The sequence below is a fragment of the Myotis davidii genome, unplaced genomic scaffold (genome assembly GCF_000327345.1).
Source record: "Myotis davidii unplaced genomic scaffold, ASM32734v1 scaffold1176, whole genome shotgun sequence".
NCBI lineage: Eukaryota > Metazoa > Chordata > Mammalia > Chiroptera > Vespertilionidae > Myotis > Myotis davidii.
In genome coordinates this window covers 264,916-265,216 of record NW_006288437.1, presented here as the reverse complement: position 1 = coordinate 265,216, position 301 = coordinate 264,916, and the positions used below count along the sequence as shown (strand labels likewise).

General features: G+C 67.4%; 1 protein-coding gene across 1 annotated transcript in view; it reads right to left on the bottom strand.

Annotated features, from left to right (window-relative positions):
* The window catches only part of PIP4K2A (phosphatidylinositol-5-phosphate 4-kinase, type II, alpha), a 164,789-nt gene extending 164,494 nt beyond the window's left edge, over window positions 1-295 (bottom strand). The window contains exon 1 of the mRNA XM_006760310.2: window positions 115-295. Coding sequence (XP_006760373.1) covers window positions 115-258 — 144 coding nt within the window. The 5' untranslated portion in view covers window positions 259-295. The remainder of the gene's footprint in view (window positions 1-114) is intronic.
* Between the last annotated feature and the right edge of the window lie 6 nt (window positions 296-301).

Here is a 301-nt window from a genome sequence, read left to right as displayed (position 1 = left end):
ACCCGGAGGGCCAGGGCCCCGCTCGAGCTCCACGCCCGGCAGCAGCTGCAGTAGGAGGGAGCGAGGAGGAAGAGGAGGAGGAGGAGAGACCGCTGCCGCAGCCCGAGCCCTTACCGAGTGGTTTACCCCCCACATCAGGACGCTGAGCAGCGGATCGCTGGCCCGAAACAGCTTCACTTTCTGCGCTACGAAGTGCTTCTTCTTCGTCTTGGTCTTGCTCGCCAGCACGGAGGACCCCAGGTTGCCGGGGGTCGCCATGGCCGCCGCCTCTGTCCCCTCCACCGTCGCACTAGGCCGGGGA